At 36.8% G+C, this 25,246-nt stretch overlaps 6 protein-coding genes across 12 annotated transcripts; 3 read left to right on the plus strand and 3 right to left on the minus strand.

Moving 5' to 3' along the window:
• The first annotated feature begins 1,480 nt into the window (after positions 1-1,480).
• Positions 1,481-5,377, plus strand: LOC122397760 (nuclear pore complex protein Nup50). 6 transcript variants are annotated; one of them, XM_043397147.1, is made up of 6 exons: positions 1,794-1,815; positions 1,900-2,063; positions 2,134-3,068; positions 3,159-3,308; positions 3,389-3,707; positions 5,283-5,377. In XM_043397147.1, exons 2-5 carry the CDS (start codon positions 1,908-1,910, stop codon positions 3,693-3,695), a joined length of 1,548 nt encoding a protein of 515 aa, XP_043253082.1. In that variant the 5' UTR covers positions 1,794-1,815; positions 1,900-1,907; the 3' UTR covers positions 3,696-3,707; positions 5,283-5,377. The 6 variants fall into 6 exon arrangements, with proteins under 6 accessions (XP_043253078.1, XP_043253080.1, XP_043253081.1 ...); XM_043397143.1 differs by lacking the exons at positions 1,794-1,815; positions 5,283-5,377 and adding an exon at positions 1,481-1,535 and having other exon boundaries at positions 3,389-3,774; XM_043397145.1 differs by lacking the exons at positions 1,794-1,815; positions 5,283-5,377 and adding an exon at positions 1,507-1,602 and having other exon boundaries at positions 3,389-3,774.
• LOC122397759 (protein lin-9 homolog) lies at positions 4,572-8,044 on the minus strand. Its single transcript, XM_043397141.1, has 7 exons — positions 8,016-8,044; positions 6,837-7,176; positions 6,464-6,769; positions 5,969-6,386; positions 5,544-5,893; positions 5,227-5,473; positions 4,572-5,148 (listed from the first exon to the last, which is right to left on the minus strand). Exons 1-7 carry the CDS (start codon positions 8,032-8,034, stop codon positions 4,957-4,959), a joined length of 1,872 nt encoding a protein of 623 aa, XP_043253076.1. The 5' UTR covers positions 8,035-8,044; the 3' UTR covers positions 4,572-4,956.
• A 446-nt stretch (positions 8,045-8,490) lies between these two features.
• On the plus strand, positions 8,491-11,253 carry LOC122397761. The gene is made up of 9 exons (XM_043397149.1): positions 8,491-8,978; positions 9,041-9,276; positions 9,578-9,681; positions 9,763-9,921; positions 10,052-10,119; positions 10,196-10,378; positions 10,443-10,576; positions 10,659-10,763; positions 10,856-11,253. The coding sequence occupies exons 1-9, from the start codon at positions 8,791-8,793 to the stop codon at positions 11,020-11,022; spliced, it is 1,344 nt and encodes a 447-aa protein (XP_043253084.1). The 5' UTR covers positions 8,491-8,790; the 3' UTR covers positions 11,023-11,253.
• A 435-nt stretch (positions 11,254-11,688) lies between these two features.
• Positions 11,689-12,653, plus strand: LOC122397763. The gene is made up of 3 exons (XM_043397152.1): positions 11,689-11,871; positions 12,177-12,344; positions 12,427-12,653. The coding sequence occupies exons 1-3, from the start codon at positions 11,802-11,804 to the stop codon at positions 12,636-12,638; spliced, it is 450 nt and encodes a 149-aa protein (XP_043253087.1). The 5' UTR covers positions 11,689-11,801; the 3' UTR covers positions 12,639-12,653.
• A 301-nt stretch (positions 12,654-12,954) lies between these two features.
• On the minus strand, positions 12,955-16,284 carry LOC122397762. 2 transcript variants are annotated; one of them, XM_043397150.1, is made up of 5 exons: positions 16,110-16,284; positions 13,819-13,936; positions 13,664-13,738; positions 13,400-13,567; positions 12,955-13,200 (listed from the first exon to the last, which is right to left on the minus strand). In XM_043397150.1, the coding sequence occupies exons 1-5, from the start codon at positions 16,116-16,118 to the stop codon at positions 12,998-13,000; spliced, it is 573 nt and encodes a 190-aa protein (XP_043253085.1). In that variant the 5' UTR covers positions 16,119-16,284; the 3' UTR covers positions 12,955-12,997. The 2 variants fall into 2 exon arrangements, with proteins under 2 accessions (XP_043253085.1, XP_043253086.1); XM_043397151.1 differs by lacking the exon at positions 16,110-16,284 and adding an exon at positions 14,111-14,131.
• A 1,156-nt stretch (positions 16,285-17,440) lies between these two features.
• Positions 17,441-23,855, minus strand: LOC122397841 (solute carrier family 41 member 1-like). The gene is made up of 9 exons (XM_043397280.1): positions 23,073-23,855; positions 21,919-22,029; positions 21,428-21,706; positions 20,458-20,612; positions 19,622-19,943; positions 19,090-19,384; positions 18,784-18,989; positions 18,534-18,682; positions 17,441-18,437 (listed from the first exon to the last, which is right to left on the minus strand). The coding sequence occupies exons 3-9, from the start codon at positions 21,702-21,704 to the stop codon at positions 18,258-18,260; spliced, it is 1,584 nt and encodes a 527-aa protein (XP_043253215.1). The 5' UTR covers positions 21,705-21,706; positions 21,919-22,029; positions 23,073-23,855; the 3' UTR covers positions 17,441-18,257.
• Positions 23,856-25,246: the final 1,391 nt, after the last annotated feature.

Below are 25,246 nucleotides of genomic sequence, written 5' to 3' on the forward strand. Positions count from 1 at the left end.
TCGCGTTCAACAACCAACACGAGTTACACTCACGAATTTACAAAAACACAGGACGTTCGAGGAAAAGATTTTCTCGAGACAAATCTTTTACGATAGTGAACGTTGGTAATGCCGACGATAGTGGCGCCACATATTTGCGATTACGAAACGAAACTAAACGAAACTGCGTTCACGATAGGAGACAAGCGTACTTACTCGTTCCTCGAAGCCGGAGACGCGTTTCGGAATTTCTGCGCATTTGAAGACACGTCTTAATAAATGGCTACACTTATTAGGCACATTAAATTACATTAATAGTTATACCCTTGCTACGTTCCTTTTACTTATATTCATTTATTTTTCTTGCACATCCCACTCGACATAACGAATTACATTAAGTCGTTTATGGACGTATTTTCATTAAAACCACAAAACTAGTATATTTACTATGTTATACATTTAAAACTTTAAAAATCAGACTTTTCGCATGTACGGTACGATCAGAATGAAAATAATGTGTAACACTTATTTCATACTATAAGTTGCTATACTTGAGAAACAGTATTATTAATTTGTTGTACGATTTTTCTCTTTTCCATAAACTATTACATAATATACCAATTTAATGCATCTGTACCAATTGAATGCGTTCTTAACATTGGACATTTCATATATAAACTAAATATTAGTAGCTTCTACAGGAAATATAAATATGTATATACAAGAGTGTGAAATTTAAATCGATCATTTGCACACGATAGCAGTACATCACGTGATCTTTCATCACACACACACACACACACATGTGCAAGATATACATACATATAGTTTAACGAATAGATATAAATGTACTTGCACAGAAAGATATCAGAATATCTTTACCTCTTTATTCGTGGAAGAGTACTTCTATCGTAAAAATGTATTGGTTATTCTCTACACTGACACACACACACACACACACAGTTACCTTACAATTTATGTTGAATGTAGAACTTCCCTTCAAATATTTCTTTACAAGAACCTAAATGTTTACAAAACAGCAAATATTAAAAATATTACTTTGACGGAATACGTTGACGACAACTTTTCCTAAACCTTGAAATGTATCTGCCATGATTCTAGATTATACTTATGATTGATAATCGCGTATTTAATAATAATCAAACCTGAATCACCCAATTAGATATAAAAGTTATTAATGTTTTTATGTAATTTATATCACTTCGTAGCGAATTTGAATCTACATATTTTGATAAATATAATAGAAGGAACAATCGTTAGACAAAAATACATATATGCTGCTGGTTCATAATGATTAGTCTGTCTAAAATTGCTTCAAGCAAAGTTGCGTTACTTTATTGTTGCCCGTAGATTAAGTAACATGTTCACATCTGATACACATTACATGAATAAAAACTAAAATTATTATAATAATTTGACGTTTAACCTTTTAACAATTGGTTTGTTCATTGAATGTAGTAGGCATAGTAGTTGATTACGCATGCGTGAACCTTAAAAAATTGTGTTCTATCGTTCAAGTCTGTATGATTTCTTATGTACGTTAACCATATATACCACGATACAAGTGTAATTAAATTCATTTCAATTAGTTTCTTTATAGCGGTAAATTTATTAAATTAAACGCTGTACCTCCATTCAATTACTATTTCAAAAATAGAAAAATCAATATCGTTGTATTTGAAAGGCTAAGAGGTTACATTGAGAATATTTCTTTTGTTTTATTTACAAGATGCATTCATTCCTTGTTTTAATTAATAAATACGTTTTTATAATTATTTCTTCGAAAAACAATTGTAAAATACATCTTACAAAAAAGTATTAAATAAGATGCATACTATAGATTATAACCTTTTCAACAATTAAACATTTTTATATTTTATTTTTTCTTTTGCTTAATAGCGTTAAACATGTCGGCTAAGAGATCTGCGACTACAGAATTAAATCGTGATAATTGGAACGAAGAACATGAACCTGAAGAAGCAGGAACATTTACAAAAGCACCCGATGATATACTCGAGAAAAGAGTTGTTAAAAGGGCTAAACGTCGTTTACAAGCCACAGAAGTAAGTAACACTTGGTTTTTTCTATTTATTAATTTCAAATCTTATAGATTTCTCTTTGATTATTTTTCAGGATAACACCAAAAGTACGTTCGGTACATTTTCAGGTTTTAAAGCAACATCTACGTCGCACAATTCACCGTTTAGTTTTTTAGCTAACAGTAATACTTCCGACGCATCTTTAGAAATGCATGCACCCATCGACAAATCTCCTGCAAGTAACGGAGCATCGAAAGGTAACGAAAATGGCACAAATAAGAAAGAAAATTCTGAAACGCAAACATCATCCAGCACAATTACAAGTAAAAAAAGTTCTTACGACCAAGAAGATCAAAATATATTTAAAAAATCTTCTGATTATTTTGCCAAGTTAAAAGGATTGAACGAAAGTGTAGCACAATGGATTAAAACTCATGTAGATGCAAATCCATTTTGTATTTTAACACCTATTTTTAAAGATTATGAAAGATACCTTAAGGAAATTGAATCCAAACATGGAAATGGAACTGAAAAGACAATGCATACGTCAGAGCCTGGACAACCTGTACATACTAGCGATAGTAAGGAAAGTGCAAACACAGAAAAGAAACTTGTCAATTCTCCATTTGGAGGAACAAATACAAAGTCTCCGCCGCTTTCAACAGATTCAAAGTCAGAAAAATCAATCTTTGATCTATATTCATATAAATCTATATTTGGTAAATCGGAGCACACTGTAGACAATAGTAAATCGATTTTTAGTCATTCGGAACAACCTACGGATCCACATAAATCTGTTTTCGGTAACAGAGAACAAAAAGCTAGTACTAAAAATATATTTGGTAATGTTAGCTCTGAAAAAAACCCATTCCTGAGTAAATTATCTACTGTCTCGGATAATAAATCAGAAGATCAAGAGTCAAAATCAGATACAAAATCTACCGGTAGTTCTTTCGGTACAGCCGCTACTTTTTGCTTTGGTCAGAGTTCTACTACCGGTAACACACCAACTGGTTTTAGTTTTGGAAGGTATTTTCTTTAATCCTGGCAGTCATTTTGCCCATGACAAATAATTATTTCAACAAAATTCGAACATTTTGATATTGTTGTAATTTGTAGTGCTAAACCATTTACGTTTGGGGCTCAAGTTGTAAAACCACAAGAGTCTGAAGATAAGTCAGAGAATGAAGGAAAAGATGAGAAAGATGAAGAACCACCAAAAGCAGATTTTAAGCCAGTAACAGAGGAAGGTGCTATATACGAACAAAGGTAATATAATCTATAAAGGTATAACCTGGAGTAAACACGATTGTAATAACGCTTTTTATTTGTATTGTACTTGTTTGTAGGTGTATAATTTTTATGAAGAAAGATGGTAGTTTTACTAGTAGAGGTGTTGGAGTACTGTTTTTGAAACCAACGCCAAATGACAAAATGCAATTAATAGTACGTGCAGAGACTTCCCTGGGAAATTTATTGCTCAATACTTTGTTAACTAAAAATATTCCAACAAGACGTATAAATAAGAACACAATAATGGTGGTTTGTTTACCAAAACCTGAATCTTTACCACCGCCAGTATCAGTCTTGTTAAGAGTAAAAACAGATGAAGACGCGGATGCATTGATCGATGCACTCAATAAACATAAAAAATGAGGAGAATAATAGGTAATATTTGAATTTGCAAAAAATAAGCGTGTTGGCTTTACAACGCAATTAAATAGGACATATGTGAGGATATACTGAAATAATTTTGAATGGTGACTAATGAATAACACAATTTTACTGTTGTTCAATATAAATTTTCTGTTTATTGTAATACTTTTTACTTTAATTCTTAGTATAAAGTATCCTGTAAAATAAAACTAGAGAAGTAAAGAAAATTTATTCCACTGCACGGAATATACTTTGAACTATGATTATTATAGGTAATATTTTACATACGGCCATAAAGATAACTTGTTATTGAAAATAATGTCCATACTTGAATTATTTACATTAATTTTATGTATGTAATCGTGGGTAAATGTATGTTATATTAAAAATGTAATCGTTGCGTGAAATATTAATGTAACATTGATAGAAATATATTAATTACATTAATGCAAAGTTAGATTGAAATTGATTAAATTTCTATCAATATTTTCCTAAAACTAAAAAATTGATAACTATTTTGAGATGCGTTGCAAAGACATTAACTTCACAAGTTTTAAATAAATTCGTACATTCTGTTACATATTGTAAATTATCAATGTTTGCAAGTTCCTACCTTGAAGCAATTAAATATTTATACCATTTATGATGTATTTACAGTTTATTTTTCAATGTTAGTACATATAGCTAATATACAGAACTATCAGAAATTATATTAATAATATATTAATTTGTTCAATTATTTATATATATAAAAGAGAGAGAGAAAAAAAAGAAGCGAATTTTTACAAAATAAAAATAGAATTTAAAATTAATAAATTTTTTATACGAAGTTTTTGAAAGCTGCCACTGTAGAACATGCATACTCTATTTACAGCATTGTATTAATGTAACTTGGATTTAGTCATTGATAGATAACTTCGTGTTGTATTTAAATTGCAAAGCTGACATGTAAATCTTTCAAACGTGAACATTTTTAAACGTTTAATGCAAAATAACAGCACAGCATAATTACCCTAAAACGCATCTATAGAATGCAGCTTGGAAAAACATTTTTAGAAACATCGTATGTACAGAAATAGTGTAATACACATTTGTATTCTACTAATATAGGTACTCTTTAATAATGATATGCCCTATACAAAATATAATAAAATAAAGTTCGATTTTCTTATAAAATATTCAAGTGTGTTACGTTCTATATCGTGTTTTAGTAATGTATGTACATCTGTTAAAAGTATTGCGAAGATTACTTTTACATTTGTTAAGCCCTTTGGGCCATAAATGGTGTTAAAGCACCTCTTTGTCCGAGACCTAATTGTATATGTTGCATATGTATTTCGACACAATTTTGAAAAACTTGTTGATTTTGTGGACTCAGTTTTGAACGTATTTGTTCCATAGTGCCCTGTAATACTTTTAACTCGTATGCATTTCGATCTGAATCGGATAGACTCTAAAACATAAGAAAAATTTTGTATAAACAACGATGCCCAGAAAATAATTATTTTATTAAAATATTAGTTAATATTACCTTCACTTGAAGCATAAGAGCGGTTAAATCTGTTACCAATTGCGTCATTTTTCCAGGCTCTTTGTCATTGACGGTATTATTTCTAGCGACCATATCTGCAGCTTCTTGCCTACATTTCTCGCGAAGGTGAGACGGGGCTAGCATAGCAGCCACGCTCGGTTCAGGAGCCATTTCTTGACATAACTCTTGGACATCGTTAAGAAAGTCCTGAAGAGCAGTATTCATCTTCTCTAATTCAACCACAATTCTAACATAAACATGAATATGTATAAGAAAATATTTCTATAATAACATACATTAATATAGTAATTAAGTACCCTGCGTATCTTCTTTCAAAATCTGGTGAAAGTGGTTCCCCAAAAGATCGTCTTTTTTCTGCTTCACTGTTCATCTCTTTTAATTTTTTAATTTTTATCTTTTTCGCAGCTAGTATTTTATTTACTTTTACCATAAATTCAAGCAATTTTAAAGGATAACCATTCATTGTTCCACCAATATGAGATTTCTTTGGCAAATTTACAGAAGCGTTAGATATTAAAGGATCATTATTCAGACGCGGAGACATTAACTTCATTGCATATGGCGGAGAAGGTACATATTGTACATGTCTCGGTCTAAACTTTTGAGCAAACGAAGCAACGCTTATTGTTTCCGGTGGCTCATTTGACTGTAAATTATATATAAGAACAATAATATATATCAAAGTTAATTGTTGTTTTACTACAAAGATATGTACACATACCAATACTTCATAATCTGGAACACTATGTGTTCCAAGTCCAGCTCGTTCAAATGTAATTCTATATGTATTATTACTAGTATCCACTGCATCGATACTTCCAGTGAATAATCCATCTTGTGGTTTCCTCAGTCTTGCCGTAACTTTCGTACCTATTACTAATTGCAATGGTATTTCTGGTGGTAAATCTTTGAAACTATTAACATCCGCAGCTTTTCTTTGTTGTAGCATTCGAATTTTTTGTCTTTTTCTTTCTAGCTCTCGTCTTTCTTCTTCAAAAAACGATTGAGAGCACCGTCGTGGTTTACCCATCATCCTTCTTATTTTACACCATTCAACGCGAGTTAATTTCCGAGTTTTTAATTGTGGAAACGATTCCTTCAAGCATATCATAAAATCATTATCGCCTTCGAAAAGTGTTCTGTGGAGACGAATTAAATTTTTAATTACGTTACATTAAAATTTGAATGTACAGATATTTATAGTTCTCGTACATACTTATCAATGTTACTATAAAACCACTCGTAACAAACCCATTTGTGTGCTTTTGGTAACTTCAATAAATTTCTCAATCTCATACCAATTTTTTGTCCAATTTTACGATCTGGAGACGAAGGTTGTAATGGTTTATCGGGCTCTTTTTCCTGTTTAATTGGCGTCACTGCAGGCGTTAACGACTGGATTAACATATTACTATTTTTTCGTGGCTCGTTGTTTAGTCTATTTTGCTTTTTTGCTGGAGATGGTCTAGGTACTTTTTTGGGAGATTGTTTAGCGTCTGGATGGGATGGATCCTTTTTAATTCTGGAAAATATACATTAGAAATAATATGAATTAAAATATTTATCGTACATACGGTGTAGAAATTCACCTGTGATGTGGATGATTAACTAATATATCGTCGTAAAATAATTTATTTTTTTTTCTTATTCTTGCCGGCATTCCTCTCCGGTTTAGAACTTGAACTGGTTGAGTAGGAGGATTTGGCTTTGGCGGAGGTTGAGTACCTACTCTTTGAAGTCCTAAAGCAGCGGGACCAAGTTCAGGGATCGGATCAGATTCTTCCGTATCCATGTGCGAATCCATCGAGTTATTCGAGATTTGTTGATCATCCAAATCCATTGTATCATCATCTATTATTTCAGTTTTAATTTCGTCGATCGACGGATAACCACCATTTTTTATAGATAGTAATGTTTCAGCAGATTCGCCTAAGAAGGGGGAATTATTCGTGCATTGAAAGTGAAGAGAGTGAAGTGTTAACGATCTAATGCGATATTTTCATATTCTGTTTATTTCAGTTCATGCCCTGGTTATTACACACTCAAGAAATAGTTTTCCATTTAAATTGTTTGTACATAATAATTATTTAAATGCGGGAATATTTGACTAAGTATCTTTAAAAAATATTGTTTCAAATCAAATTGTACTATCATCTCTTTTCAAAACAATTTTGAAATTATTACTTCCTAATTACTAATAAAGAAAATAAAATTCAATGTACACAATTGATAGTAGTATCGGATATAGCTATGCATTTATGAGTATAAAATTCATTTGTCATTCCGCGACCATAATCATGTCGCATAAAACATTATTATTCGAATCGATGGTCCAAGAAAAAACAAGAATTCGATCGTTCTGCTGTTAGGTGAAGACATAACCAAACTTAACGTAGTTCCGTAAACAGTACGTATATTTATTGTATTAGGGCAAAAGTTGAAGTAACAGAACCATTGGCAGTACAAATATTGTGAAACATATTGATTAATATAAGCCTCGAAAATATTGTTCGGTAAATGATGATCGAAACAGTAAAGATCTTTGCCGTCCCGCTTGAATTGTGTATTGGTCATTTTTGAAATTTTAAACCAGATCTTTCTGAGCGCAATTAAAACACCAGCTATAAGTTCGTAAATATCCTTCGAGAAGAGTTTCTATGCCATCATTATAGATTTCGAAACATTCATTTTTCCCGTACAACTACTTTTCTTATTTAATTAATCTTTGTTAGATTAATTTTATCAAGAATAAGTTAACATTTACTCACTTTCAATCATCTCCGCCATGTTGCTATCAATGATGCATCATGGGTACGTATTTCCGCCGAGCTCACGAGCTTCGCGCTTCACGGTGAGTTTTCCTAGTGGTCTTTTTCCGTTGTTCCAAACGCTATGATTGGCTAGAACTTAGTTTTTAATGCTAAAACAATCTACACTGAATTTTTAAAAGTATATTAAAGTTGCAGAAAGTTGCAGAAAGTTGCAAGAAATTGAATGGAAATGAAACGAGCGATGAAATTCAACTAGTTCGGCAACGTATAAATTTGAAAAAATAAAGCTGTTGTTTCTACATACATGCAGACAGATCTACTTATTACGATACATTTGTTACTAACTTTAGTGATACTGATATGATATACTTTGCTATCAACGTACTTATTACCAGTGTGACACTAGTAACGATGAATTTACTTAGCGTTTAACGGAGTGGTAGGGAAAGTCGACATATCCTACCGCACGAGGCACATGTTACGCGGGGTCAGCATTTGATGCAACTTTGGGAAATCGATGAAGAACGTGAATCCGAATGGGTGCCTTTCCTTGTTACTTGTTACACTTGAACAGCTGAAGTCAGTCCTCGAGTCAATGGCATACAATTTCGAATCTCGACTGTCCAGGCATTTTCAGACGCTAAGAAAGTTCGTCGTTACTAGTGTCGCCGTCGATGCACTCAATTATGCCAAACTGGCCACCAGTCCATACTGCTTATTACGTACTTCGGTATTAATATAACTACGTATATTGCACATTACCATATTAAGAATGAATTACTTTTGGTCATTAGTGATGTCATTAGCCATGACTGAAAATATTATTTCGTTCGATAAATTCGTAACGCCTACCAAATATTGTAGGGATAAAGAAAGATTGGTAACAGCCGAGGAAAATGATGAGTATTTACTGATTAGTGTTGAGATTGATACAATCGTGGTGATGGAATGTCGTTTTTGGTATAAAACACTAATTAGTTAATAGAACAGGTTTTATCGTTATGATTATCTTTATGAAATAGCAACGACAATGAAGAAAGACAGAGAAAAATTTGGTATTATCAAGATCGCTACAGAGAATATCCAGAGAAAGTGGTAGAACTAGGGATGGACAATAACATGTCGTATAATAGAATCTATACTACACCCCAGCTTTCTTTAGTAATTAAGAATCTTGAGATCACGGATACTGGCATTTATTTGTGCCATGGTGAGGATGGACAGGAGATTGAAAATAAATTCAACTATAGAATTGAACGTAATACTTTCAACAAATTTCATCTAAGAAATTTCTTTAATTTCTTTTCTCTTTATCTTATTCATACTTGTACTATTTAACCATCGAGCGATACGCTAGTTAATTATTATATGTGAAAAATTATGCTTAATTAATATTTCATAAATTCAAATTTTAAATTATCATACATTTCTAAAGTCTTCGTTCAAGGTCTTACACCAGGACTAGTTTTTTTATTTAGTTTTCTTTGGTCCCATTATATGCACATACATATATACGTATATGTACGATTGATTAGTCGAGTAAGTATATTTTCTAATAGTGATTTTTAAGGACCACAGCATCGTACGCACAGAGCAAGGGAATATAACAGAATGGGAGAAATATCGAGAAATATATCTGGCACCGATTACTACTAGATTTTCAGTAATATTACATCGATTTTAATTACTTTCATTCACCGATTCGCATAAAATGTGTTTATCTATTGGATCTGGTTTATATTAGATCTCTCAAATGTTAGAATTAACTGAAATTCGAGACGTTGGAGTAACTATGCATGTAATTTCTGAATGGACACCTTGGAGTCCGTGTGAAAATTGTTTAGGTAATCGGGGCTATAAATCGAGCATAGGAAAGTGTAGATTAAAACGATTTATAAATATGGTAAGAAGGATGTCACGAATTCTAGATAGGACTACATATTGCTTTTATTATGTAGAATAGCTCTTATTAGTTTTGTTGACTATTTTCTGTTAAATACAATGAATTTAAACCATTGTTATTACTACTACAGACAATTGCAAATCAGAGCGATTCGACGATAGTTAAATTCTTCCGAAAAACTCCGTTATTACCCTGCAAGTGAGAAAATCGATTAAATTAGTATAAAAAGCGTATACATTTATAGCGTTACGAGTCGTATCGTATTTCATTTAAGATCTATTTTACTCGAAAAAGAGTTTCCTGGTGTCAGTATCGCGGTGCGGTATTTGCCAGACTTCATTCTTAAGGAATCCTGTAAAAAATGTGTACGCGGAAAAAAGAAGTGGGCTCGATCGTTTAGATACAAGAAACGATTTGTACTTGCAGAAGGAGCTTATCTCACTATCGTTTGTCCAGAGTATAATGTGGTTTTTAATTGTTGATCAAGTGTATTCACTGTTCCATACGACTATGTATTTTAGATCGAGTTTAGATACGCAAGTGTCGTGGAAGAAGGATTCGATTACATTGGAAAGAGGCATCCGTCGATCATTTCGTAAATTGGATCCAGTTGCACGCGTGGTAGTAGACGCCTTTGGAACACTTTATCTAATAGGTAACGTGCATCGAGTTTATAAATTACACCTCCAACGTTATAAAGTTTCACATTTTTCTGTGTCCACGTACACGCGTATTAGACGTGTCCATTCACGAGGAAGGGAACTATACCTGTACTGTCGACAATATTAAAGTGATGCAATTAAATGTAATTGTTGTTCCCAAAGTTAAACTATTAACGCAAGGTAACATTTTTATTAAACAATTGATAACGATAGTTAACTCACGCGATATAACGTCTGCGTTATTTGCGGTATTCATTTCTTCTGTTATACAGAATTTTTACGTCATTTGGGATACTTGGGATTTATATTTCTGCTGTGCTTGTTTTGCTACTGCAGTGGATTGGTTCACACGTACAGACGATGGTACAAATCTCGCGAAGTCGATTCAACGAAACAGGAAAGAACAGAACAAGTACCGTTTATCAATCAACAACAATAATTTGAAAAATGACTAAATAACACATAATAAATATTACGTATCGTATAACGCAGTAACTTTTGCTTTTATTCGATCAAAAGTGTAGTTACGAGTCATGCAGGCACAAGTTTCTTTTCCAAAAAAATTAACAAGATTATTGGATGATTGTATGAAGAAAGTGGGGGTAAAAAGCTGGAGTGGGACGCTCTGGCTTTAGTCAGATCGAAAACCCCCATTAAGCTGATGGTCTCCTATATCACGCGTATCTCGGGACTTCCTCGTCGGAAGATGTGCAAAATTTATGCCAACACTTGAGAGTTTTAATAATTATGTCTTGAAAACTAAGGATGAGCGTACAGAAACGTGTTCCGTTAAATTTCAGTTTATTATACATATTTATTTGAAAGAGATACAACAGTTATAAAAATAACGTGAAAAGGCTAAAAGTTTGGAGGGTAGTTTTGTTTTTTAAATTAAAGTTAGTGTCGCCAGAAGGAATACATGTCGTTTAAAAATTGTTGTAAAAGTTTTCTGAAAATCGAAGACAGACATTTGGCGAATGTTTGTTAGGAGTTTCAGTGAGTCGCGCGATCCCGTCTGAATAAGGCCTACTACCTAAAGGTGAAAGGAGGGTCTGGGAGGGACGACTATATGGCGTCGTGTCTGCTTCTCATAGTCATAGTTTAGTTCCAAAATGGCCGCGTTTGATCGTTCCTGTCTCCGCGTTGAACTCGAGTGTTGTGACGAGTGAGGGGACCGATCGAGAATACAATAGTGCCGAAAACCGGACTCGCGATAGAATGAATCTCGGGGTAAATGTTACCGCGGTACTCGCGATTCTTTGCCTGGTTCTACTTCAGCGAGCAACCGGTGAGTTTCGTGCACAGATTGCATCTAAGTGTGTGCGAGGAATGGCACACTTTCACCGCATACCGAACAGCGCATCCTTCCCGCGAAACGTTCCATTCCGTTTTGTTTCGTTTCGTTTCGTTTCGTTTCGTTTCGTTTCGTTTCGTTGCGTTGCATTGCGTTGTACATATCTCGTTGTTTTTCTCTTAAATCGCGCGAGTGCACCGAAATATGTACTTACACCTTTGACGTAACTGGAGATCTCTATCAATACGGGTGAGTCGCCTGATCGAACAAAAGTTTAATTTATCGTTGCTCGGTTCTAGGACTCCTCCGAAGATGCGTAAATTGCAGATCGAGAGGAGATTTAGGATCGTGCAAAGATCCGTTTACTATGAACTCGACGGAGATCGAAATGGAGAAAGGTGTAGATGCTGTCCTTTGCGCGTCTGGATGGTGCGGTAAAATAATCGAAAGACAGGGTATAAATAATGGTAAGAATGTAATAATCATAAATCATGTATTTATATGTTTCACGAGATTACTTTGCGTTTGAAAAGTATTCATTTTGCGTAGAATACGGTACTGCTACGCAAAGACTTTGTTTCCAACGCGGACCTGATGATGGCGAGGAGAGATGCGCCTACACAGTATGGAGTTACAAAAAAGTGTACATGTGTCTTTGTTTCGGGGATTTGTGTAATGGAACAACGACACCGAGCATTCCCAATGGGTTGATTTTTACAACACTTTGCATTCTCTTACGATGGTTTGTTTCGAAATGTTAGAACGTAATCGAATCTATGTACATATATCGTTGTATAAAAAGTTCCTTGTATCCGTACACGAAGCGAAAATTTTCACGAATAATCAGTTCGTCGAAGAACATTGATTTGTCGTCAAACTTGGACGAGTGAAATATCTGTAAATTTTTACGTATAATAATAATTACAGTGTTATTACGAATTTTAATATGTATGATAATCATAGTGAAATCAACGCGCATCCATTTAAAAGTATTGTAAATTTATTGTTGTCCCATCTTAAAGGCAAAGAGAAATAAATTTGATACTATTTTTTTATTCATTAACAAGATGCGACGTTGGTTAGCGAGTGTCGCAAAACAACCAATGCATTGGTTGATTGGTCAATGTTTCCTATAGAATGGAGAGGTAGGCCTCAAACTCTTGAGTATGTGGCCATGGAGGCCATTTTGTCTTCTTTCTTCTTGGTTCTTCAGAAGCGCTCTTTCGTGCGGAATATCATCGTAAAACAGTTCACCTTGCCCGTAAAGATATTTCACCGCTAACATTGCTTTTTCCCCAGTCAATAGATACGGGTCGTGATATTCTGAAACATCGTCGAGCATATAAATATGATTTAATTTCAGAAATTCTTGCTGAAACCGTTACCCGCGATATTACTGGTTACACGTAAATAATATACATATTTTTAAATGTTCGATACTTGATAGAAAAAAGATTAGACACGACGCCGTTAACTCTTTCTATTATTTTAGTTACGGCCACATTTCATCAAGATTTCTTACCAAGTCCGTTAGAAAAATCAGGTGTCGTATGCCTTGATTCGTGCGAACTGTACCCTAGGTCATTGATATCTACTGGCGGCAGGAAGACACCTACCGGCCATAGGGATTCCGCGTTTTCCGGTTTAATATATATGGGTATGTTATTGTTTGTCGAGCGCAGACGTTGCCCTATAGATACAAAATACAGACGATAACAGTTTTAATACTACATATTGTATAATTAAGAAACGTTATAAATAGGATAGTATACGATAAGAGCCTTACCAAATTGCCTCGAGCTACCTGTTGTGCTTCTTCTTCCTATGGAAACGTAAGACCTCTGGTCGATCGTTCGATCCCCTGTACGATAAGAATCAATTTAATTCGATGGTGCAAGATTTTAAAAACGATATGCACTCTAGTTGGATTTATGGACTAACCGTCTGTCGTAATACCGTGTTCGTAAACGTGAGGAGGGGAAATAAATTTCACGTGCACCTTTGAGAGGGGTAAAGCTCTGGTTGCTGCTATCGCAACTAGGAACACCGCCGCTTTCATCTGCAATTAAAATTCTCGAATGTTGAACCGCGTATGTACCACGGATCCTTTTTGAGAAATCACAAGCTGAGACCAACTCGGAAACGAAATACATAATCTAATTAAACGTTTTTGCCGGCGTAATCGACCACGACACACAGCGTTGTGTAGGTATATTTTTAAGGAGTCTCTTACCGTTCGCCGTAAGGACCATAGAAAGTGTCTAATATAAGTATACATATGTATGTATACGTAGAATTAGGTCAAGGTTCGCGAGAATAAAATTCCTGCATTCTGAAACGTAAACGTCGAAGAACCGCATATGTATGAAAAATTATTACGTAATTGGCTGACCCTGCAGAGAGACGAAAATCGTAACTATGTACTTATGTACATACATACATATAATCGCACGACTTTCGTCGGATGTCCATGTAAAAAACGAGAATGCTTGGCGCTGTTTAATCTACACACAGATAATCTGCTAGTCAGATTAAAAGAGATAATCACACTCACGATTGTCATGCTCGAGCATTTCTCGTTAGAGATTTGTACAGAGGCAAGCAAAGTCACCGCGCCAGTCATTCGTTTGCAGTCTCGTGTTTTGTATCATCGTTATCGCGATACACATAATCGATCATTTAAATAAACAATACGTCGGCCACCGATATGTGTGTTCGCAGATTGTACGAGTTTAAAAAGGAATCTGGAAGCAATATCCAATAGTATCTATGCGTGTGTGCATGCTGCGCGCAGATGTAAGTACGCAATAGATGATTAGGAATTGGTTCGCTCATACATGGCTTGCAGCAGCGCGTCTTCCTACGGATTACATAGATATCTATTCATGATTTCGCCACTCCGCGAACGTTCGTAGAAAGTAAACGTCCAAATGCTGTTTATATTTTAGGTGAAACGCCAGTCTCCTGCTACACTTATCGTCGCGTCCAAATACCTCTGATCAATTTACAGAAACAACGGAGATACAACGATCCTAATTTCTTTCTAATAACCATCATAACTCGATAATAAATCGGAACAAAGTTTCGAAGTTACTGTCGTTTTCATTCCTATTTTTAAGTACTCGTTGATCGGAAAGTTCCAATCTCGTCACTTGTTCTCGAAAATCGGGCAAACGGCTTCTAGAAAAGTTATTCAACGATCTTTCAAACTTTACGTTCCCGACTTTTTCATCGGTTGTTGTTAAACGATCGTTTCTACGAGTGGAACAGCGAATATGTACCTTGAATTTACCGGTTACCAACTATGTATTTGGCTCGTAATAAACTGTTGATCGAGAAACGTATTGTATACCTATATGTTCTCCCGACTTATGCTGATCTAATACGCAACGATATCGCGATCAAAACCGGATTGTACAATTTCATTACCTTCACATGGAAAGAGCGCATTTATGCTTTGCAAAGCGTCATTGTATCTACGATAGTAACGGCTAAAGACATTCGTGTGTTCGACGGTGCGTGTCAAACTACCCTTTCGCCTTCTTTTCCGCTCACCTTCACTTCGCGATTCGTGAGTAGAGCTGGTTCCTATCAATTTTCCCTCTATTGTCAGCCAACGAAACGAAATACGACGCAACGTCAAAATAAAGTTTTTTAACGTTCAAGGAAAGGCTGTTTCGGCCGAATATAACGTCGTTATAAATCGAATCGATGTAAAGAGATTATCATTCGCGAGATAAACTAAATTTAATTTTTTCAATCACCTGTTACGTGCGATAAGCAACCTAAAATTAATTCTGCCAAGATTACTGGGTAATCTTAACGTCATCGAGCCACGCGAGCGAAAGTGATTACCAACGATCAAGAAAATATCTATATTACAGATAACACGACGTTATTTTAACTATGAAAAGATTATCAGCGTTTAGTCGCATCAACGAGTCTCGTTTGTGTCGATTAACCCAGTCAAGGATCGGAACCTATACATACACTATATGTATACATATATTGTATATACGTAAATTGTAATTTATGACGTTAATCCGAAGACACCGATTTGCTGTACGGAAGAAAACAAATATATTTCTTAATCATTGGTGCAGTTTCATTTATTTTATAGATCTTTTTATACACACGCACGCACGCACGCACGCACGCACGCACGCACGCACGTACACGCACACTGAAAAATAATTCGGTAAACATTTATCGATAGTGATCGTGCCACCCACCATTGTCATCGCTGGAAGTTCACCGTCACCTTTTGAAAAACTTGAAACACTATTGTTCCGTTTATGTTGGTTGCTTCGACACTGGTTGGTTGTGTTAAAACAAACTTCCGGCGATGTGAATTCGCAAAGGAACTCGCGTAGCGTCTTCTGGACGCGAACAGGAACTGTTCCAGTTTAAATGTCTCGGGAGAATGTCGCGCGTAGGTTTCAGCATCCCCCTTCTCGTTATATACCCCACCTGTAGAAACCATATTACGAAGGTTCGTAACGACTAGCACGGGGACAGTGTAGAACTTTCATTTCGGTGAACGCGATGCAACTAGCTTTTATATGACTTTGAAATTACCGCGCGCGCGCGCGCGCGCGCGCGAATGACCAATGGTGGCGCTCTAATGTACGGCAGGGCAGAATATGTACCTAAATAGTCGGCGGGATGTACCCAAGTACATAAGTACTTACTTGCATGCATACTTACACGTTTATTTTCGAGGTACTATCAAATAGATATAAAAAGGGTAAGAAATGTAACTTGATTAATATCTAGTTGTTATTGCGTACGCAATAATTAATATCTTACATATTTCTCGTTAGCTTGTTATTTACGTTTCTTTTCTATACACGCGTGCGCGTTACATTTATTTCGTTCCAAGATCGTATTTAAAATAGAACTAATGGCAAAATAACTATTAACAGTGCATATTATATGTACATGCAAACGATGAAAAGTTTTATAAAGATTTTTTAAATCACTAATTCAATTGAAATTTATGTGTAAACGACATAACCTAAAAGACATGCACGTTCTTTCGCATGATCAGGATGTCTTCTTTTAATTCTCTACACAGAATGTGACGTGTCGGAAAAGTCAATGTTTCTTCTACGTTCGAAGCAATGCTTTGAATACTGTACAATAATATACATATAAATACAAAATAGGTGAATTTTAATTCTCTACGTCAGAGTCTATTGTGTCACAAAGGTCGATGTTGTTTTAATATATGAAGCAATATGGAATGTACTTTGAATATTGTATAAATAACGTGGTAAACGTCTTTTACTGTATATGCAGTATGCATTTCATTTTCTACGGAGAAAACTTTCCTAAGGATAGCGTCGCAGGTAAATATTATACATATATTATTAAATTCTATGGAAATTTAACAAAGGGTAAAGAAACAAATTACTATTAGTATTAGTATGTTTCTTTGGTGGCTAATGCATAACATATTGCATAGTTTGCGAAGAACAGGTATCGTTATAAATCACAAGATGTTGTACAAAATAATTTATTATTATCTACACATAATGGTATTATTCACAGAACCAAATTTATCATAATTTATACCACGAACAAATATTTTTCTTAAATTATGTCTGCAATTTTTGTTAGACGACAAACTAAACTATGTTATTAAAAAATATTCGTTAGAAATAGTCGCGTGTGGTAATATACATACTTACGTACGCAACTCTAGCAGTCTATTATTTAGTAAATCTATTCGATGTAAAAAATTTCTTAAAACTTGTAACGATAATAAAATGTTTTAATCTCTAACTATAATCTCATAATTAAAACTACACGTACTATTATAAAAATTTAGGCCAGCATTATTTTTACTTTGGCTTCACGCTATAATTATTAATCAATTTTAATATATCGAGCAGATCTGCTCTTAATTTGATAAAATTAACTAACAAGCAATCGCGTATAATTAAAAAAAAAAATGATAAAAATGTATAAATCTCGCGTCTGTAAGTATGTAGTCGCCGATCAATAGATTTATCATAAACTTTCTTGCGTAAATTAAAATTGCACGATCGTTAGAAGATTATAATAAATTATATCATGATGGAGTCACTACGGTTCGTCGTTCGTCTTATTAGAATTTTTCTATTTCAGGAGTAGCAAAGTTTTAACGCGACGTTAAAATGTTATGTTAATGGAGGCAGCAAAGAAAGTGTATTGATCTTTTGTTTGTTTCGTGAAGATACATTGTATGTACTCGGTTTCACGAAACGTTCACTCTCATAATTGATTCACGTTTTCGAAATTTACGTTCGATATTTAGGAAAGGAACGTCGACACGCAGTTTTTAGTTTTCATTTCATCTAGAGGTGATAACGGTTGCACGCACGAGTTCTGTAAAATTACGTGCTGGTGTATTCTTGATGTATGCTCTTTAGAAACCAGAATGCCATTGCCAAGAACATAGTCCCCGTAAGATCGCCCAAAGCCGTCAGATACGGTATAGCTGAATTATCCGGGTCAATTTTGTGCCGCCACATGGCGTGAATAATTATGTGCGCCACGTAAAGCAGCAACATGACCTACGAAAGATAAATCGCATATTTTTTTTGCTCTCTTGATGTAGCTGGAACCTTTCACTTTTTCCGCTGCAGCTTGAATCGGTTTGATGTACTCACTTGAAAAACGGCCACGAGGATGTAAGAGATCGCGAAATACACGTGCAACGTAGATTTTCCTTGTTTGAGGTAATCGGCGAGATAAATGAATACCAGTTCGCCGAATACCGCCATGGAGATTAGTATTCTGGCAGTTTTAGCGTACGGTGCTGGAGATCGAAAGCGAACAAGCGAACATTAGGCAACCGTGGAAGCGCGAAAAATATGTAGCAGTAACATTAGTTATTCTTGCATCATATGCGCCACTTACAGCCTTTAAAGAGCGCCGTCCATGGGGTAACCCACATTTTCGAGGAGTCCGGTAAAGTTCCCATAATCGATGTCTGATGCAACGTAGTTGAGATTCGAGATGCTTGTACAGAGACTAAATTACCACCAATTCCGTTTATGATAGGTTGAAAGATCGCGAATCCAGCCAAAGAATTAACGACATATTCGAGAATTAAACCGCCAATTCTGAATTAAATTGCAAACATGGTATAATACATGCTCCGTAAAATTAGTTATTTTTCGATTATAAACTAATTATGTTACGTAGTTGATTGTACATACTGACCCACTGATAAATAGAGCAGATAAGACAGGGACCCATCCGGACGTTAACACGTTTCTGGTGTATTTGTTTCTCAGAACAACGTAGATCCAAAATGGCAACAACAAGAAGTAACAGCCAAGTATCACGTATAAAACCCACAGTTGTGTCTCTATTTTCTCGAACAACGAGGATGCGATCATTGATAGAACACTAAGCGATACAACATCTCCGACGGACGCTGCTAAAGGTGTCGCTAAATTGTCAGGGTTCATTTTGCATCGATACGACACCATGATGACAGCTATCATTACAAAATCTGTTGGGAAGAAAGTTATCGATGAAAACGCACGATAAAGACGTGTTGAAACGAGCAATAAAAATCTTGGAGATTGCCTTTACGTCTCTTTTCTATGTCTGAAAATGACGATAGTGTGGGGGTGCGGGCGAACAGAGCATGCGTTTCGTTGTACGCGAATTTTAATGGAAGAAATGACTCGCTCGTGGAAAATAAATAATCGCGAAACATAACCGGTGATAACTGATAATTATTTACCTAGGATAAAGCAAGAACTGGTGGCGGTTGATACGCCGGATGCGGCCATTAGCAAACATTGTTCCCACTCGAAACTATGCTTTGTTATGCCGTTGACCGCAACTGCGAAAATCGATACCAAAACAGCGGCGACGATCGCTTGTATCTGTACCAGCGCGATGTTACCGATAATCATTTTCGCTATTTCTCGATACCCGTGCATGTTTCCTAAATTCGCTTGCGTGCACAAACGGGAAGCCAAACACATGTCGAGATTGCCTTTCAATCCTAACAAAGAGGGTACCATAATGAGCAGAGGTACTTTTTGAAACACTGTCCACTCCTGAAACAAACAGGTTGGTTTTAATTACACGGCGGAGTGGAGCGGAGCGGAGTGGAGCGGAGCGGAGCGGAGGGGAGCGGAGATGATGGGTTAGCGATTTCTCTGTTGGTTGGGTATTGTTACGAGCAAGGAACGCGACCAAAAATGCAAATTACATTCAAAGAATTTCTACATTAGTGTGGAAGCGGAATAAAAAAGGTTGGATCGCGAGTGTTTGTACCGACGAGGGAGGGAGGGAGGGAGGGTATTTATGTAAAAGATTCTTGAGATTATGACGGTGTTGTTCTGGGATCGTGTCGTAACGTTACTTCTATAACAGATAAAATGCACAGGCGCGACAAATGAGAAAAGACCCTGCCGCGCGCGCGTGCGCGCGCGCGCATTTAGTATTATTATCTTCAGACAATAAGAATCAAGTGCTCGTTCGATAAGAGTACAGAAAGTTTCAGGGAAAAAGGATATCTGATTTATGATCAGAGGTTGGAATTTTTTTAGTTGGGGCGTTAGAACGTACCGTGACCATTGCAAGAACCAGACCCGCTCCGATGGTGCCTATTCCGGCGATGAAGAATGGAACAGCGATCTGCAGGGTGGTATGATACCATCTTTCGTCTATGTGGCCGTTATTGCCGAACCCATCCGGATTATTACGAAAATCGGGATCAGGATCTGAATTTGCGATCGAAGAAATGGTCACTAGGTAACCTGGATTGGCGATCGGAGGCGATTCACCACCGACTTTGGGCAGTAAGATGCCCGCTTTGTTCTTTCCTCCGTTAAAGGTGTTTGTTCAAATGAAATCTGCTATCGAAAAATCAACCCATCTCGACCTTTTCGGAACGTTTACTTTAAAGAAATTATTGCGTCGCCGACCCATCCATTCTCACTCGTACACGCATACATATGTATACATAGAAGATGCGAATTGTTATTTGCGCGCGTTCATTGTTGTTGTTCGGCTGTATTCGCTCGCGATCCTACTGCGTCCTATTATGCTTTTCCTACTCCCGCGGATCGAACAAGTAAGTACATAGATGGGAATTCAGAAATACAGTTATCAAGCTTGTTATTTCGTTTTTGTTTGATTCTCACCGCGGGTTGCGCGAACTTATCGATACACGCCCCGGGGTTAATTAATTCTCTAGATCGTTGTTATTAATATATAAATCCGTTGTTGCTCGTGCAAACATCAATTTGTCTTTAACTTTTTTTTTACAGACGCTATCCGTTTAATGGAATCGTTTGTGGAACAAAGAACGAGCGAGCGAACGAGCGAGCGAACGAGCGAGCGAACGAGCGAGCTTTTGCGTTGTCATCGCAGCGACAATAAACGAATAGCCTACCGTTCCGCGCTCGATTCTCCCGACGATAGCGAATCTTTCGAAAAATCGTATGTCTCGGAACGACCTCGTAACACCGTACGTCGAGGTTATAGGTTGATTCGGGATCTTGTAGCAGCAATATTTCGCCCAGTGGTTGCTCACCTGGCACTTTTCTCATGTCATCCGGTTCCGCTTTAATGCCTGATGACGCATTCTGTGTCTTGTCGGTCTCCTTTTCCATACAGTCGAAATCTAACGCATAGTTATCCTTGCCGTTCCACGCGTCGACTCGCGATATGGTGAACGCGTGATCCTTAACTCTGGTGTCGTTAGGCATGTTTGCTAACTGTTCATTGCGATCCGCGTGATTGTTTAACTTTCCATCAGTTATGTTCAACAACGCCGTCGGTTCAGTCGACAAGTCCGGAAAAGCGACCATACCTGCAATTTTGATCGACCATTCGTACAAATTCTGTCCTCGCGAGAACGAAGCGCCGAGATAATTGGTCGTATAAATACATATACATATTGTATGTTCGTTAAACGAATCGATTGGAAATACGCAAGATCCCCCCAAAGGTCAACTTTCAGACGACGATAAATGGAACTGAACTCGGGAAGAATAATTTTCAATTGAATTTCTCATCACATACCGGATTCGCTGTTGGCGTACGATCTTGAAATATCGTCGTCGAAGTTGAGAAAACCCGGGATCGACTTGTGATAATTTCACCTCGGATCTGCCTATTTTCGTCAGCCTTGATCTGAAAAAATGTTTTATACGAAAAAGAAAATTGTAGGTAAATTTGATCGTATAGCTGTGCTTTGAACCAGAATAAACAGATTGTTTTAGGCTTATCGATCGTTTACGCAGCTCGTTAAATCTTATCGAGACTACGAGTCAATTCGATGATCGATACCAATCAGGGGTATATACGCGTTCCGCGAAACGAATTCACAGCTGGATAGCTGTGCTTCGCGACTCCTTTAATGTCCGTTGCTCTTCCTCTTCGACGCTTCGATAGCGCGCGAAACATTATACATATACGAGATCAGCATATACATAGTATCGTTAACGACACGAGGAACTTGGTTCTTGTATTACTACTAATCAGATTCCACGTGTCGGTGGACTTAAATTTCACGCGTGCGAAGAATGAAAAAAACGGCCGTGCGCGTGGATTTAGTCGAGAAGCCACGTGGAAGGCAATATACATACATACATACATATATGTATGTAGGTAAGGATATTTACGAGACCTTAGGATTTCGTAAATTTATTTTCATTTTATACGTTTGTTTGTTTGCTTGTGCCGTTACTCGGAAGCGGTGAAAATTAATTCGACTCGTCTGTTGTTTAACGACATAAATCTACCGCTAATTACTTTAGCTCGCTGGTTCCTTGCACGATGAATGAAGATAAGAATGTCGATATCACATTTGTCGAATTCTCTGATATCACATTTGTCGAATTCTCTGATTGTACTAGAACTACATACCTTGTGCCGTCGTATCGCTACTTGTCCCGGTATCTAGAGATCGTTTGTTCGTTTTACGTGTACACGTAACGAATAAAAAAAATATAGTGTCCTTCGAGTGATGCGACATTGGCGTAAAACCGAACGGTGTCGATGAATACGAATTAACCTGACCGCGGGAAAAAAAGAAAAAAACCAAACGACATAGAGAGAATACGATAATCGACGATTAGTCACCGTTTTAGTATCGTTTCTTAGAGAGAGAGAAAAAAAAAAAAAAAAAAAAAAAAGAAATAAATAAAAGGAACGTTTGTTACGTATGTACTTACGTAGTAACAATGTGTCGAGGAATTTGCGCCAGCGTGTCGACGTTTCCTAATAAAACGTTTATTGTTCCGTGATGTTCGATTGACCCTGCCACTTCTGCCTCGTACGGCTTCGGCCTTCTTCTTCTTCTTCTTCTTCTTCTTCTTCTTCTTCTTCTCCTCGAAAGAGAGCTCAATTTCTCACGAAATTCTTCCCGATGCGTGGAAAGTGGCGGGCAGAGATGAAAGTGTTGCTGTTTGGTCGAGTTCAGGTGGAGTACCGAGATCGATAGGCGATCCAGTGTCGTGAAATGTTAGGTGAAAAGCGGACAGCGGACAGCGGGCAACGCGAATAACGTAAAGGAAGCTTCGTGCCGGATATAAATGCACCACACCGCGTACAGAACCGTTTGCTTCACGCGGTCGTCGTTGACTGATAAAAGAAGCCTCGGCCCGTCTGTCGGTACTTGATCCGCTCATATACATAGGCACGACGCGTCGCGTCGTTTTGCTTGCTGTCCGAACATACGCACGTGCGCTATCTCGTTCAACGTTAGTGGGAGAGCCGATCGTGAATAGATTGTAGATCGTTAATTGATTCGCGACATCGCATAGTCGGAATCTCCGTTAAAACTTGTACCGATTATCTGCCTGTACTGTTTACAAGCTCGGTGCTCCCTCCTCGTCCAATTTCGATTATCATAGTCCCGTATATGCCATATGCTCCAAGCATTTGTTGACGTAACTCGAATTTAGCCCTGCTAGCTATTAGAAATATTACAGAAATATACATAAAACGCCAACATATCGTTGTAAAATTACATGTTCTCGTTCGAGTCGACGTAAACCGCGATCTTCAATTACTTTGTATCATCAAGCATCCAAGTTAACGATGTTTTTTCCTTATCGTTTGACATTCGTTAAATTATTTTTGATTAAAAGTGCGCGACCAAGGTAACTGACTCAGCACACAGAAAGGAATGTATAGTTAGAACGCTGGGAACTCTTCTATTGTCATTAGGTATTTTTCTCTATTTACGTAGAAACGAAGACTCGAGCGAATTTCTGACGCAAATATTGTTTCCTCGGTCGAATAGATCACGCGGCCAGCAACGTGGTGTATTGTCTAGTTTCTCTTTGCGGTATTAAGATGAATCGATCGGTATAAAGTTGCAGAGACCTATCGTTTTTAAAGGCATTAAAAAATAATTGGTATGCCGTGCGCGGAATTTCCGATTGATTGGGATTCACCTTTTATCGTATGTTTCGAACGGGGAAGTACTTACACGTATTTAGGAATCTATGAGCAAGCTTCGTCGATCAGAGAGTATACGTATGTATACGTATACGTATACGTATACGTGTATACCTACCGCGATTCGAAGAGTGAGCTTGCCAGGAAACAATGGGACGGCCATTATTAACAGTAATTACGTTAACGCGATTGCGCAGCAAAACATTGATCGCAATCAGTGTCGCGTTTAAACAAACAACACACAAGTTATGAGAAAAATAATGGAGACCGGAACACTATCTTGAAAGAATATCGGTCCGAGACATCGAGGATACCACGTCAGAGAGGCTCTCTGTTCCTTTGCGCGACGAGTCGTTCCCAAACTCACAGACCGTGTCATCCGGTACAAGACCCGACCACATACATATGTAAGTAAGTACATGTATCACTCGCCGCCGTTCTTTCAACCGTTCACCGGATCATTTTTATTCTTTGCAATACTATTTCACACCGGTTCGAGTGATTTTTTTAAACATAGCTCATTGCCCGTCGAACGATTCCGAGTATACATGTAAGTACGTATACATAATCTACTTGAACTTTATACGGTAAGATTTCGAAGATACGGCTGACGATTAAATGGCACTCGAATATACTCTCTGCGTTAGATGTTACTGTTATCGCGCCTCTAGACGATTCCCGGTATTGAAACGTACGTATGTACTATGTACAACTTTGACTCGACCACGTTCCATCATGCTCGGATGCTTACACGTAAGTACCGGTGACAATGATCGTTTCACGACAATTGTCACCAAACAAACACACCCAGCAGCTATACACAGGGCAAGTACAATCTAGCTACCTTTTGGTAACCGCCTAACGGTCGATATCTTTTCCGAAAGGACTGATACCGAGAGTAGAAAGCAGATAAACATGTATGCACGTACATACATATGTACAT

The sequence above is a fragment of the Colletes gigas genome, unplaced genomic scaffold, assembly GCF_013123115.1.
Source record: "Colletes gigas isolate AHSC1104 unplaced genomic scaffold, ASM1312311v1 Colletes_gigas_Sc00010, whole genome shotgun sequence".
Lineage (NCBI taxonomy): Eukaryota > Metazoa > Arthropoda > Insecta > Hymenoptera > Colletidae > Colletes > Colletes gigas.